Source organism: Bufo gargarizans, chromosome 7 (genome assembly GCF_014858855.1).
Source record: "Bufo gargarizans isolate SCDJY-AF-19 chromosome 7, ASM1485885v1, whole genome shotgun sequence".
In the NCBI taxonomy this organism is placed as follows: domain Eukaryota; kingdom Metazoa; phylum Chordata; class Amphibia; order Anura; family Bufonidae; genus Bufo; species Bufo gargarizans.
In genome coordinates, this window is record NC_058086.1 from 33430885 (window position 1) to 33444349 (window position 13465).

At 43.2% G+C, this 13465-nt stretch overlaps 1 protein-coding gene across 1 annotated transcript in view; it reads left to right on the forward strand.

Annotated features, from left to right (window-relative positions):
• The window catches only part of COL24A1 (collagen type XXIV alpha 1 chain), a 231165-nt gene that overhangs the window by 177975 nt on the left and 39725 nt on the right, over nt 1–13465 (forward strand). Inside the window, exons 34-42 of the mRNA XM_044301461.1 lie at nt 2096–2149; nt 3172–3225; nt 3777–3830; nt 3991–4098; nt 5156–5209; nt 6631–6738; nt 7104–7157; nt 9974–10027; nt 11252–11308. Coding sequence (XP_044157396.1) covers nt 2096–2149; nt 3172–3225; nt 3777–3830; nt 3991–4098; nt 5156–5209; nt 6631–6738; nt 7104–7157; nt 9974–10027; nt 11252–11308 — 597 coding nt within the window. The remainder of the gene's footprint in view (nt 1–2095; nt 2150–3171; nt 3226–3776; nt 3831–3990; nt 4099–5155; nt 5210–6630; nt 6739–7103; nt 7158–9973; nt 10028–11251; nt 11309–13465) is intronic.

Genomic DNA, 13465 nt, shown 5'->3' on the forward strand with positions numbered 1-13465 from the left:
CTCCATGGGAAAGAAGTATGCAAATTAGCTCATATCAGGCAAACTAGAGACCCAGCTGTGTCAGGTTCTTACCCCTCATCAGTACAAGACCCAAGGATAAGGTAGGTCAGCAATATTTGATTGTTGGGGGTTTAACCCTTGCAGATTAGAAGAATGAAGAGGCTACAGTGCACCATTACACAACACGTCCACTTCATTGTTTACACAGGAGTAGATATAGTAATCCTGTCTAATACTGAGAATACAGTATACACTTAGACTGTCTAGTCTACGTTTATACCACCTACTGGTTGTCTTACTCTGCTACAGAATTCAGCACTAGGATTTAGGCACAATGTTGGCATAGTGGTAAAGGGTTTGGCCTTTCAGGAAAGGCATGGCTTAAGCTGCACCAATATTTGCCATGTTCCGTTTCAGAAAAAGCAGAGAAGTATCTAAAACGAGTATAGTGCAAGATGTATACTAGGAATGATCGAATCAACTCTAACAAATCGATTTGTCTCATTACAAAGAATTCTTTATCTGTGAGGGGCTATGCCCACAGGCAAAGAAGCGCCCGCCCGCCTGCCTGTAGATTAATAGGACCGGACATCTCACTCGGCCTTGTTCTGAGTAGGGACGCAGATGCTAAGCTCAAATTTAGTTTCAGGAGCTGCTACTGCACTTGTGCCACTAACCAAAAGTGTAGCGGTACAGAGACAGTTGATGCTCCAGGAGCCAAATTTGACCTTTGGCACCTGTGTCACCACTGAGAGCAGCGGCACAGGGTTCAGCTTGTCAGCGCTGGGTGAAATGCAGGGGCGGATTGGCCATAGACCTTACAGGGAAATTTCCCGGTGGGCAGATGCCCAAAGAGCTGCCTGAGCCCTCCTCACGGCAGGAAAGTGGAAGTTTTTGGGGATGTATTTTGTTCTGCTGGCGGCAGTATTTAGCGATGGACTGTGGCATTTGGCTCTGTTGGGTTGGTATAATGTGCCACAATATGGTATTGGTGGACCGCCTGCTTGTGTTGGCCCTGCCTTCCATCAATTTGGACCCGACTACAAAACGGGGTCAATTTTAGTATTTTTTCAAGGGCCCCTTAAAGTTCTCAGTCCGCCCAAGGTGAAATGTCCGACCCTGTCAATCAACAGGCAGGTGGTCGCTTCTTCACCTGTGGGGGCACACCCTCAAAGGTGAAGAACTTGTGCTAATGAGACAAATCGATTGGTTAGAATCAATTCAGTCATCTCTTTTATACCCATTTTTTTGCAGACATTATGACAAACTTCTGGAGTTCTTTGATCAGTTATCCTCTCTCTGTGTAATTTTTATTTAAAAGAACATTGGGGATTATTTACCATTATTTACCATTGTGCCTACCTCAGCAAAGTGGCATAAAAAAAGTCGCAAAAAAATTTGCTGTTAGCCCCAGAATATTTTAGAATTTGCAGTAGTTTTTTAGCATAAATGACAATAGAAATCCATGCCAGCTATGAGATGGCATGTATTTAATTTTAGAAATACGGATTTAATTTTAGACATAGGCCTAATTTATGACGGGACGTGCATGTCTGTGAGGACAGGTGGTGCACTCACAGTGGTGCCCCCCAGAAGGGTTCTTCAACCCCTAGTAGTCCATAATTCCAGGCCACGCTCTTTAGACAATGGTGATTAGATTTTTATAAAGTCACACAAAGTGACCACAAAATAGAGCAGGATATAGTCCTACCACTATGCGCCTTTTCATAAATCAAGAGCATCCCCTGGTGATACATGGGATATCAAGACCATCGTAGAGAACACCGGTCTTGATAAATGACCCCCTTGTATTGTAGTTAAAATAAATGTTTTGTAGCAAACATCACATCATTCTTATGTGAGACACATATACATTGTGTAATGTCTTGATAATTCCCAAGCAGTGAGTAATATGTCGGAAAAATCTCCTTTCATTACATCCAGCAGAAATCCCAGTCAAAGCTCCCGTTGTCAAGGCCCAATGTAGATTAATGATCATCTCTTTTGTTAGTTTGGCCCGTGTTTGCCCAACATTTTGAACGTCTCATGAATTAAGCTCTACTATATGTGACACTATATGATTTATGTTGAACAGGGATCACATGGAACTGAAGGAGATATTGGTCCTCAAGGAGATCCTGGCATAAAGGTGGGTCATTTTATGTCAGACATTAAATCCAATAGGTGAACTCTCCAAAACACCACATTGATTAGTTCCAACTTATCCAATTTATATTGGCCATCTGCTTTGAGAAGACCACCCCCCTAGAAGATCATTTTTCAGTACAATTTTGGGTGAATGTTTCAAAGATGTTTCACTGTATGCTGAATATCCTCTGTTTGCTTTAACCCAGGGATGCCCAACCTGCGTCCCTCCAGCTGTTGCAAAACTATAACTCCCAGCATGCCTGGACATCCTACAGCTATCAGCTTACAGCAGAGCATCATGGGAGTTGTAGTTTTACAGCAGCTGGAGAGCCGCAGGTTGAGCATCCCTGCTTTAACCTATGCCAAGGTTAAGACCGTATTTGAAAGCCATGTCAGCACAAGAGCAGTTTGTTGGGAGCTTCCAGCATTGGGTTTCCATGGCTAGGTAGTATGTACAATGCCAAGTGTTAGCTGTAGTAATGTAAAGCCACTATTGTACTTTTCCTTCCAGACATGGAATCCATGTTTCCATTTGGCAGTCTGATGTCTGAAAGATACCAGCAGAATGCCTTCTGTCTGAATGCCAGCCATATTATCTGGGACTGTTACTCCTGGTTTGGATTGTTTCCTTTGGTCCCAGGAAAAGGAAATCTAAATGCTAAAGCATGCAATGCCTGCAATGGTATTTTAGAGACATTATTTCTAACCAGTATGGGGAAGACTTGCACAGAGGCACAGAGGCTTCTTCAGACAGAGAGGGTTGGGGGAAGGGGGGGATTCTTTATATGTAGTATTTCTCTGTTTTAATTGTATTATTAGAATAAAAAGGATCAATGAATTGAAGAGAGTAAGAGAGGAACCGCTAGGGTATTTTTGTAAATATTCTGTTTGGTGTCTTTCATACAACAAATTCTCTAAGAATCACTTTCTTCCTCAATATTTCAATTTCACCATTTTATACCCTACTACATTAATATGACAGAGTGTGTAAAAACATTGTTGATTGATTTTTACTGACTGCAGGGAGACATCGGAAATATCGGTAACACGGGGGAACCAGGGGAGCAAGGCATACGGGTAAGTTCATTGTGATTTGAAATTTGATAATGGCATGATGGGCCTGCAAGCCATGGTCTGGAATCCAATTTTTTGCCTAGCTGTGCTAGATGAGACTGACTGTTGGCTACCGTAACCACCTTTTGTCTACCATTTGCATTGTCAAACATTTACTCCTGGGTACTTACCTGCTGGTTCCCAGGCTTCTACAAGAGTAAACACTACCTCAGTGATGTCCCTTGCAGAAGATGCAATGTAATTTTTGGCAAACTGTCTGCAAGCTTTAGTCATTCTGGCCACAAGCAGAGCCGCTATGTGGCAGTACGGTGGTGAACTGCTGGCAGTGGATTCAAGGAGTCTGGCTGTCAACTGCCAGCTCCTTGGTGGGGGTGCCATTTGCGTGCCAAGGAGCAATTCTCTGGCTAAGCTTGTCTTTAAGTCTGTTAACAACAGGTTTATATAATCTTAGAAATTACAGCAATTGAAATTTGCTTCTGCCTTTCTATATGACTTTGACATCAGTAAGTTGGTGATCGAACTTTTTTCTTTCTTCTTTTTTTTTTATGGAACAGGGAGAACCAGGTCCTCCAGGAGAAGAAGGTGTTCAAGGAAAAGACGGCCCAAAGGTAACAACTACGTTTCAGGCCATGGATTCTCCACTGGGGTTACTGTGGTGGGACCCCTAGGATTTGCTGTTCTTGCTAGAAGAATGACCACCCAATGGACGCATGTTGTCTGGCTAATTAAAATGGTATCAGAGGCTCCAACTTTTATGTTATTTTGAAGGGGGAACTTGGTGATCCCGGCCTTCAAGGCGAGAATGGAGAAAAGGGAGATGAAGGAATACCTGGCATCCAGGGATCTGTTGGAGAACCTGGCAGAGTCGGATTACCGGTATGTTTCCTATATTTGGGTATCCAAACAATGCAACCTTGGTCTTTTTTGTGTATTCAGTGACATGCTCACCGTTTGTAAAGTGAACGTCCACCCGTTTTCTTTTTTACACAGTGATTTAATCGTAACCTAATGATAGTGAATGTGGTTGTGTTGCAATCCACAATTTGCCACGACTGTGTCATGATAGTCGGCAGAAATCTAAACCACATTCCCTATCATTCAGTATTACTGGCAGCGCAACTTTTGCCATCTTCATGTCTTGCACCCACAAGGTGCTGTGTGTAGCCGTGACCTAAAATTATAAAATGATGGCTGACTGCTAGCCACCACTAGAGGGAGCATGAGAGCTTACCGCATACTGTTTATACACTAAACTCAAATAAAAAATAAAAACGTATGTGGTTAGCTCCCCCTTGTGGTGGCTGAAAAAAGCTTTAATTCTATGTCACAGAAAACAGAACTCTGACCACTGTAAAGATATATTGTGAATGTTGGACTTGGTCAAGGTGGAAATTCACTTTAAAGTATAGGTTAATCTTTTGTAAAAATTATTAAACAGTTTTAGGTCAGGGATCCTTAAGTAGCATTTCCTTGATATATTGCATACTTCTTAATATAATCACTTATTTGCAAACCCCCAATGGTTCCAGTAATAAGGCAGTGAGGCCAATTCCCTAGGATTTTTCCTCTAGGCATTTAGCAGAATTCTTGCGTTATTTTGGTTCATATGCAGAACACATACTGCTATACACATCAGTGACCATTCTGCTGACTGTTTTGCAGGACAAAGGCAGGGAATCTGTGCTAGTTGTTGATTCTCTCGTGTCCTGCTTGTAAAGGAGCAATTCTTATTTTAAGAAAACAATAAAAGGAAGATACTCTTCCTGCAGTACACAGTATAATTATCCAAATTAACAAAGGAAAACCAACAGCAAATAATCACAACTTTATTTTTATAGGTATATAAAACTATATCTGTATTTGATTATTGATAACATGTGATAATATATTGAGCTGTACCATAGTCAATAGTGATTGCTTTATTAACAAACAGGGACCAGAAGGGAAACAAGGAACTCCAGGCCAAAGGGGTCGTCCTGGCAAAAAGGTGAGAAGCCCCCTCTGTGAAAGTCCTTAGTTATTAAGATCGCTCTGACATCACACTTCCGCACTCCAATATCCCTGTTTTCCATTTGAAATACAGATTTTAGTATGTTGTATCTTAAAGAGGTTATCCATGCTGTTGCAATTGATTGACTATCCTTTAAGGATAGGCCATCAATATTCGATTAGTGGGGGTCCAAGTCCTGCACTCCAGCCTCTTCATTGTTTACATGAGTCGGGATATTGGTTCATGCTGCCAAAAGCTGTATCTTGATTAGCAGCAGTGCAGGGTGTTGTACAGTAGCCTCTACAAACAGTATGGTAAACATGACCCCAGTGAGGGGTTTATTGAAAATTTATAACTTTTCTTAGTATAGGCAATGGACTTTTAAAGCCTAAATAACTGCTTTAAAGTGAGTTTTGACCATGCTATTCTGCTGACAGAACTAGGCAGGGTCTGGGGAGAGCAGTACAAATATATCTTTTGTGGAGCTTTTCACAGGAGTCGTGTGAATATGAACTTTTATTCTGCCAAGATTATGTTCCTGAAAGTGTTCTGGAGGCAGAGCCCAGGGCGAAGTGCTATCTGCATTGAACTAGTGCACAGCCCCTCCCCTCTGGTCTGGGTCACAGCTGAACTGGTCTCCTGGTTGGATGCTATATCTGTCCCTCAGAGCAGGGGGGAGGGGCTTTAAAACATTTCAATGCAGAGTGCACTTGACATTAAAGCTCCGCCTCCTGGGTATTTGCAGATGTAAAATCTGACAGAATAAAACTCCATATTCACACTACTCTCTAAAAAAGGTAACATATGTTTGTACTGCTCTCCTCAACCCCTATATACTGCTGTCTGCAGTTTAGCATGGTCTAAACTGCTGACTGACTCCCTTTAAATAGCTAAAGCTCCACTTGATTGACATTGGCTATTTAGTCACTAAATTCAGAGAAAAAGCTGAACATGGGTTGTAGCCAAAATTGTCTAATTTCTTACAAGTGTAAAAAATCCTTGACCACATGTTATACATGTGATCTACTGCTGCTTAGAAAATTTACAAACCTGAACCTAAAGTTCTTAGTATACCGTATGTTTTGATCAAAATGCATAAGCCCACTTGCCACTTCATGGTAGCCTCTTCATGTGGGTTCCTAAACTAAATTGAAGCTGCACAGCATAGTGACTGCCGCTGCGGCACAGCACCCTCGGGGTGAGGGCTCAGCAGCACCCCTTCTGCCAAGCTAAGACCCCTTGGCTCAGTGGCACACCACCCAACAGGACCGGCCCTACAGCAATAACAGCCGCCATGCAACACCCTTTTTTTCTGCATTCATTCTATGGTCTCTCTTCTTGTCTTATTAAATTTACATATGGCGATATTTATTTTCTGTAAGAATTTAATTCTGCCATTTTGATACTGTCCTCTGCAGGGAGACAAAGGTCAGATGGGGCCGGTTGGAGAGACTGGAAGTGTGGGTGACAGAGGAATATCAGGGGAACCAGGACCGAAAGGATCACGGGGTACAAGAGGACCACTGGTGGGTATTTTCGAATGTGGAAGGAATTAATTTTAGTGTAATCAGATGTAACAGAACAACACAGAATTGAAAGCAACATAGAAGCGTCTGTGTTTGTTTGTATCTGCAAAATAAACTCTGTGCTCAGATCAAAGGACGGTAATTATCATGAGAGCCAGAGAAGACATTCTTCCTTATAAATCCAGGGGGCATAACTATGAAAGTGGTTCCTATCTCGCTACAGAGTCACGCAGGACCATGTCTTATTTACTTCAAGTGGAATAAATAAAAAAAGCCTTTGATAATAAGATGCTTAATTATCAAGAACACAAGAGAGCAGGAAGCATTGTGCCATACGTGATTGTTATTTCCTTGTGTTTGGACAGGGGCATTTAGGAGCCATGGGGCCAGAAGGAGAGGCTGGAATACCAGGATATGGGGTATGAAGTTCATCCATTTTTCTTTCTGTCTTGTTTTAATATTTATTTTTTATTTTTATTTAACTTTTTGTAATAATATAATAACATTATCCATGTACAGGATAACAAAAAGGGCTTATCTGCTTTATTAAAAGGGTTTTTCTGAGTTTAATATTGATGGCCTAGGTTATCAATATCTGATCAGCAGGGTCCAACTTCCAGCCCCCCCACCCCTTCCCATTCAGCTGTTGGAAGAGGCCACTGAACTCTGGTGAGCGTTGCAGCCTCCTCAGTCCCATTGAAGTGAATGGGCCTGGGCTACAATACCAAACACAGCCACTATACAATGTATGGCGCTGTGCTTGATATGCTGTGAGACAAAGGCAGCGCTCACCAGGGTTTCTCCAAGCAACTGATTGTTGGGGTTGCCGGGAGTCGGACCCACACAAGTCATATATTGATGATCCTAAGGATAGGCCATCAATATTCAACCTGTGGAAAACCCCTTTAAAGGTCCTCAGGATCGGTCATAAGTATCTGATCGGTGGGGGGTCCTACACCTGGGACCCCAGCCAATCAGCTGTTTGAGAAGGAACCGGTGGATATCTGAGGATAGGTCATCAGTAGTAAAATCGCAGAAAACCCAAATGTGGGGGAAGGGTCTCCACTTAGGACCACCTGCTATTAGTTAGAACTAAAAGCTAAATCAAGGGTGTCACCAAGTACCTGCAAGGCTCAACTGCTATCATATTATATTGCATTGGTTTTCGTTATTAGCTGGTTGGAGCCTTACTTTATACTTTGAGTGCCCCCATAACAGACCCAGCTTATGACTGTGTCCGTAACAGAAATAACCTAAGGCTACTTTCACACTAGCGTTCATGGGTCCGTTCGTGAGCTCCGTTTGAAGGGGCTCACGAGCGGACCCGAACGCAGCCGTCCAGCCCTGATGCAGTCTGAATGGAGCGGATCCACTCAGACTGCATCAGTCTGGCGGCGTTCAGCCTCCGCTCCGCTCGCCTCCGCACGGACAGGCGGACAGCTGAACGCTGCTTGCAGCGTTCAGCTGTCCGCCTGGCCGTGCGGAGGCGAGCGGATCCGTTCAGACTTACAATGTAAGTCAATGGGAACGGATCCGCTTGAAGAGGTCACCATATGGCTCAATCTTCAAGCGGATCCGTCCCCCATTGACTTTACATTGAAAGTCTGAACGGATCCGCTCAGGCTGCTTTCACACTTAGAATTTTTTCTAAGTTATTAATGCAGACAGATCCGTTCTGAACCGAGCCTCCGTCTGCATTAATATGATCGGATCCGTTCAGAACGGATCTGATCGAACGCTAGTGTGAAAGTAGCCTTAGACAGAACCCCTATAATCAAGCATCTCCATCATATTGTCCCCATAAAACTGCCATCTTGCAATGAGTTGACCTGAAACATTGCCCCCCCCCATCAATCCAGCCTCCAACATGGACGCTTAAACAGTGGAATAGGAAGACACCTGTGACAGATGCAAAACCCAGGAGCACCACACGCTCCAGCTAGATCTGTGCCCTTAGGGGTACGTGTACCACAGGTTGAGAAACTAGCTTCTAGGAGACCGTTGGTGTCCATTTAAAGCAATTGACATTTATTTTAAGGGACACTGAGCAATGGCTTATGCTATATTAGCTAATTGGTAGAGAAAGGGTCTGACAAGCTTGGTCAGGATGCCCCTAGTAGGAACAGAAGATGCCGTTCCATGAATTGTAGTATGGCTTCCAGCTAAACATTCGGTTACATCCAGCGCTGGAGCTTCTTCACAGGCAGTTTTACTGAACTTTTGGCTGAAGCCACCAGCAAGTGACTGCTGATACTCTGCAAAAGCAATAGGGACGCTGGACATCTCACTTCTGTAATTATTAGGCTAATTACTATTCTTGTTAGATTATTATGTTTGCTTGTTTTGCTATTTTCTGTTTGCATCGTTCAGCTTTGCAGCCTTTGTTTGTGTCAACCCGATGATTCACACGACACGTTTTGTCATGTTCACATCCTGCTGAAAATTTCTGTCATTTTGTATTCAATGTTGATATTTAAACTTCCGACTTTGCTTTCTACAAGCCAAATGGAAACGACAGAAGAAATGTAATGTCAGATATTGCAATGACCCGTCGCAGGAGTCAGTCTGCCCAGTACCATAATGATTTCTTCATAACCAAGATTTACAAGCAAAAATACAACTGGATGATATTTTTATGTGGGCTTTACCCATAGACTTATTGGTACTTGGCTTCTTTTTTTTTTTTTAGATTGGCTGTTGTATTAATTTCGTATTATTAAAAGGATTTTCCATGATTTTTATATTGATGGTTTATCCTCAGGATAGGTCATCAATATCCTGGCGCTCCTGCTGATGAGCTGTTTGAGGAAGCTGAGGCGCTCACTTGAGCTTTGGTGAACACTGTGACCTCCTCACAGCTTACCAGGCACAGCGCTGTCCATTGTGTAGTGGTTGCGCTCGGTATTGCAGCGCAGCCCCATTCACTTGAATGGGACTGACCTGTGCCTAGGCCACGTGACCAATGAACATGGCGTCGCTGGCCTAGGAAGAGGCCTAAGCACTCAAGGAGTGCCACGCCCTCTTCACCGGGTTACGGTAATTACCGGTAATTAATATTCATAACCTATCCTCTGGATAGGGATTTACCTGTTTTTGCACGGGAGTCAATGTTTTGTTAGTCTAGAAATAGTTATGGAAAGATATTACAAACTCTGTTGTGTTTTTCTGTTCGGATCTCTCATAGCAGATATATGTAAATGTAATGTTCACATGTTACTTATATATTTCTGTTCAGGGCCATCAAGGGCCAACAGGACCCCCCGGGCCTCCTGGACCTAAAGGAGAGAAGGTAATAAAGTGATATCATTTTAGAAGCCATGGGAAGTTTGGGCTCTTGAACCTTGGGCTCCGGGCTACACATGTACACCTTTGCAGTGTATGTTTGGCATATATTCCAGGGAAACCCCTAGCATATACATGAAACATATCCATAGGACATCATTCACCCAGCGTAGGGCAAAATAGTGTTTCAGTTAGGGTCCTACAGATGTTCTAATAGATATCATAGAATTCTCAAAATGTTGGCAATCCATGGTCAATTGTATTGGTCCTGGTGGACAAGTGGCCTAGTGGGCTTCGCTAAGAGGTTAACACTTAGCTGCACACACAGGTTGGCGTGGCACATCTGATCGGATAAGGAAAGATTCTGTCATTCTTCCCTGTTGAAATGCTAGAAACCAGTGGCCATTTTGGGATTTTAGCTATTCTCCTCAATGGATCAACATGAGGCACAACTGAGGGACAATGACAAACATTCGCAGGGATAGTTGTGTGGCTGGGGCAACTCCCTGGGATGTCGGTGGCTGCCATATAGGCACTCGATCCCAACCCCAATGCACAATAGGGTCAATTTTGTAGGAAGACAATTTGCCTGTTTGTATATTTTTGGAGTGTGGAGGAAACCCACACAAACATGGAGAGAAACAAGCTCCATGCAGATGTTGTCCTTGGTCGGATTCAAACCCAGGACCCCAGAGCTAACCACGGAGCCACTGTACTGCACATTAACTGTGCATCCTGTAAGAATACAGAAGACCCATCACCTCTCCAGTTATGTCTTAGTAAATACTTTTATTTTCCATGAAAAAACAACTTGTGTGAAGATTCTGTTATTCCTCCAAGAAATGCATGAATATATTGACAACCGAGTGTTACCATTTCCCTTGTCAAAGTGTGTGTCGCTGCACTGGGTAATACTGCGAGTAATAACTGGGCACTGTCAGACTGCGTAAAGGTAACACTAACTGGTAACACTAGAGGAGGATTATTTTGGGGAACTCTAGTTCCCACGAATTATACGGGTTAAAACAATATGGAGGGATACTAATAAAAATGTAACTGACAACCTGGGAAATTCATTTTTGAATAAATCTAGAGATTTTTGCAGTGTTAAATAATAATAAATAATACAAATAAGAAATAATGTATACCGTAAATAAAATAATAATACATCATAATACTAATAATAAATAAATAAATAAATCTTATTGAAAAGCATATCTTTGTATTGCAGGGCCATCCTGGAGAAGACAATACTGTAATTGGACCACAGGGATCCCCAGGTGAACCAGTAGGTTTTTCCCTAAAGCATTTTTGTTTTAGGAGATATATCATCTTCTCTTAGGCCTATAAAACAAGTACTGTACATATTCACCGTGTGGTTGTTTATTTGGTCGTTTATATTCGGTTATGATTAGACTCTTTGATGAAATCCATGTTCAATATGATATTCACAATTGCTTCATGCAACTCTCATTGACATAGGGGCCATCGTTATCCATTCTTAATGCTTATTATGCAAATCTTATATGTTAGAAGAATACATACAGCTGTATACCACCGGGAAATGGTTTGTTAATTGTTCATACAGTTCAATGAGGTGTAGTTTTCTGTAGGTGCAGACACAAATAAACACAGTATGCACTGATCAGCCATAACACTGAGGGAATCACATTGATTATCTCCTGACAATGGCATCTGTCCAGGAGAAGGAATGTATCAAGTGAACAGTCAGTTGTTGATGTCTTGGAATCAGGAAAAACGGGCATTCCTGGTAAGCAGTTACTACCTACTAAGGAAGGACAACCAGAGAACCGATGTCAGGGTCATGGGTGCTCAAGGTAGCCCACTGGTCCAATCCCGCAGATTAAAGGGGTTGTCCGGGTTCAGAGCTGAACTCAGACATACCCCCATTTTCACCCCATGGAGTATGGAGAGCCCGGTATGTTACCGGATGTCCTAAAAAAGCCTTTGCCCTGCGCTGAATTGCTCCGATGCTCATATTAGGGAGGGCTGTCTGAGTGAAAATGGGGATATGTCCCGGTTCAGCTCTAAACCCTGACAACCCCTTTAAGTTCAATTTGTGCTACATTACCTAAAAGGGGTTGTCCAGGATTTTAATTTTTAGTCCAGGAAGAGATGTATATTTACCAGGTCTCTGCCGCTCCTTTCCGGCTCCATGGCTCTGTTCACTAGACTTACGGGCCCTGCATTTCAGCCTCCGCATGGACAGGGTCACGTCTGCTGCTACTGCCAACAACTGTCCTCAGTGGTGAAATTTCCTCCAGTGGAGCATCACTGCTGGGTCATATGCCGCTTGGGGACACATCACCATTAAGGCTAGTCAGTAGCTGCAGAGGAGCACATAAATCACCCATGACGGGGATCGGGTGTCTGGTGAAGACAGTTCTGGAGCCACAGAGCTAAAACACAGCAGCGGGGAGCAGGTAAGTACAGATCTCTTCACAGGTCGGGCTGGGTGGAGGGGGGTTGAAAAGAATTCTCGACAACCCCTTTAAGACTGGCTGTGATAGAAAGGTGTCAAAACACACAGGGCATCACAGCTTGCTGCATAGGGGGCATAGCTACATAGTACAAAATATTAGACAGGTGGGTTTAATGTTATGGCTGATTGGTGTATGTAAACGCATAAGCTCTCCCTAGGGGTTGAAAAAGGCTGCCAGAATATTGTGATGTGACCCCTTCCCCACACAGTTTGTGTATGGGTCCTCAGGCACCGCTGTATTGCCTGATCAGTCGGAGAGAAAGTTAATACAAGGCACTTCCTAATGTACTGTGATTGTCCATATTGCTTTCTTTGCTGGCTTGATTCATTTTTCCATCATATTATACACTGCTCATTTCCAGGGGTTATGACCACCCTGCAATCCATCAGCGGTGGTCGTGCTTGCACACCATAGGAAAAAGCATCTGCCTTTTTGGTGGCCAGAAATGTGGGAGCGCACATGCAGTGTCCCAGGGGGTCAGTAGTGTATGCTGGGCTTTGTAGTGCAGATTGACCACTAACCTGGGATCCACTGTCGTCTTCAATTGGGGCAAATACAGGAACAGGCAGATGTTAAAAGTTCGTGACGCCAGTGTCAATTAAACGGTGACACGCCGTGTAAAGTATGGTGGAAGAATAAAGCAAGCACAGGATAGCCAACAAAAACTGGAACTTTTACTGAATATCAGTCAGGATAATGCATGGACACAGGTACAGCACAGTTCCATGAAAGACGGTTGGTTTCTTGTAGCAATACAGGTGGTTCTTGGGAATTACAGAATGGCCGGTCTTAGCAAGGCATTATACAGAGTGTTGATTACAGGAGATGCAGTACAGGCGGCTTGCTCACTATTCCTGACTGGGTCCTGACTCATATGTGACTTTCTCTCCAAGGTCTAATGCCCTTTATCTGGCGTACCCTTGAATCTGTCCTTCTCTAGT